Here is a 2,261-nt window from a genome sequence, read left to right as displayed (position 1 = left end):
TTTTAAAATATGGGAAGAAAATGGTGGTGTCAACACAAAGTGCTATGAGGTACACACTTGTAAGTACCCCCTCTCATAGCCTCTTCCTCCCTTTCTCCCGTCTCTGAGCTGCCCTTACAAATTTCCAAGTCCAGACCAGACACTACACCCCCTTCAATTATTCCAACATGCTCCAAACAAGTTACCTTTCTTCCAATCTTCCATAGTCCAATCCACACACGCGGAAACACGGAAATGGTGTGAATTTGTGTTTAGATTTGATATGAAAGATGGAAAAAAGACAGAATGGAAAGAAGTTGCAAAGACAAGAACAAATGGCTGGATAAACCAATAAGTATCTTAAAACAAAATCCAAGCAAATCTTAACACCTTATAACACAAGGCTTTGCGTGACCTGGCCTCTACTCACCTCTCCAGTCTAGATGGTTTCTGCTCTCCTGTCCCCAGACCTCCTTACAGTCCCTAAGCACACTAACCTCCCATCTGCTGAGAGCTTTGCGCCTGTTCTCCCTCCTGCCTCCAACATTCTTCCCCTTATTCTAGCATCTGTCCATATGCCAAATATCAGCCTACTTGTCACTTCTTCAGACTTTTAACCTGATCTTCCTATCTGAAACAGCACCATATTGTTTTTTTAATTGGACTTTACATTTTATTTTATATTTTTCTAAGGTGGCTCCATGCCCAGCATGGGGCTGGAACTCACCACCCCAAGGTCAAGAGTCATATGCCAACCAACTGAGCCAGCCAGACACCCCTGGACTTTACATTTTAAAGCAATTTTATGTTAACAGCAAAATCAAACAGAAGGTTCAGCTTACACAGTGGTTACCCAACCTTCCAGGGAAGCCACAGATACTAACGTCGGTGACGAATCTGGCTCAAAGGACTCAATAACTTTCAGGAACAAGTGAAATTTATGTATTGAAAAAATATACTTTTATCCCACATATGGAGTTTTTATGCTCATGGACAATACAAAACCATAGAACAGGATAACCAAGAATTTAAATTTTGAACATAACCAGAATCAAATCTTCTGTTTTCATGTAACATAATGGAAACATTCATAATTCCTCAATAACAGGTTCTCTGAAGTAAACACAGGTGGTATCCAATTCTTACTTGCATGTAGAGATAATAAAATGAAGCATCTTTTAGGGAAAAATGTTAATCTTGAAATATTTCTTCAGAGGCATACAATATTCTAGGACGATGTTCTAGCAGCAAGAAGAACAGCATTTTCTGTAGCAAAATGGTCGGCAGGTACAGCAGCCACTTCCATAGCCACAGCCATATCTGGAACCATAGCCACAGCCACAGCCAGAGCCATATCCACAACCATATCCACAGCCATAGCCACAGCCACAGCCAGAGCCATATCCACAACCATATCCACAGCCATAGCCACAGCCATATCTGGAACCATATCCACAGCCAGAGCCATATCCATAGCCACAACCAGAGCCATATCCACAGCCACAGCCAGAGCCATATCCACAGCCCCCGTAAGAGTTTCCATAATAGTTGTAACACATGGTGGCAGAGGGTGAGGTTTCTGTTGAGGGAAAGAGTGCTTCCAAAGTTTGAATGTCACCTACTACCCTGGAACCTTTATATACTGACAAGGAAGGGCCAGGGCATGTAATGAATTTTGTGATTCATGCAATAAATATTTATTTAATATCTAGCATGTATAAGTCCCTCCTGTCAGTTGATAATGAGAGGACTTGATCTTTTCACAGCTATAGCATCTATCTTAAATGAAACAATTATTATAGACTCCAGTTTTATTGGGAAACCATGTTTGTTTTTTGTCACCCAGGAATTGTCTTGAGCCAATTACAAATCTGTCGAGAAAGTTTCCATCAATTATCCAATCATCTGAGCACATGATTCCAACGATATATGTAACAAGGCTCTGTGGAGGGTAGCAAAGTGTAGGTTTGGAAATATGACTATTAAAATAAGCTTGACTAATTACATTGACTAGCTTACTAAATACTACATAGGGGATTTCATTGGAACTTAATGCTGCCCAATTCAGAACCTCAACATTCTAGGTTGTAGAGTTCCTATGAATCCAAATACCCATGCATATGATATTCTGATAATTTTACCCCAAGAGCCATTCCTCAATAAATTTTTATCAACTCCAGGTATTCATTTAGTTCAAACAGAACAACACACACACATACAAATACCCTTTAAAGACTGTTGAGGCGCGCCTGGGTAGCTCGGTTGGTTAAGCATCCAATTTC

The 2,261-nt window shown here is 40.4% G+C and overlaps 1 protein-coding gene across 1 annotated transcript; it reads right to left on the bottom strand.

The window, feature by feature from the left end:
• Positions 1-935: 935 nt before the first annotated feature.
• On the bottom strand, positions 936-1,568 carry LOC123610655 (keratin-associated protein 21-1-like). Its single transcript, XM_045501529.1, has one exon. It carries the CDS (start codon positions 1,536-1,538, stop codon positions 1,221-1,223), a length of 318 nt encoding a protein of 105 aa, XP_045357485.1. The 5' UTR covers positions 1,539-1,568; the 3' UTR covers positions 936-1,220.
• Positions 1,569-2,261: the final 693 nt, after the last annotated feature.

This window comes from Leopardus geoffroyi, chromosome C2 (genome assembly GCF_018350155.1).
Source record: "Leopardus geoffroyi isolate Oge1 chromosome C2, O.geoffroyi_Oge1_pat1.0, whole genome shotgun sequence".
NCBI lineage: Eukaryota > Metazoa > Chordata > Mammalia > Carnivora > Felidae > Leopardus > Leopardus geoffroyi.
The sequence above is the reverse complement of the archived record's forward strand: the minus strand, read 5'-3'. Positions and strand labels throughout refer to the sequence as shown.

Excerpts from the sequence above, each read along its gene's own strand:
- LOC123610655 (XM_045501529.1), bottom strand. The coding sequence starts at position 1,538 with ATGTGTTACAACTATTATGGAAACTCTTACGGGGGCTGTGGATATGGC.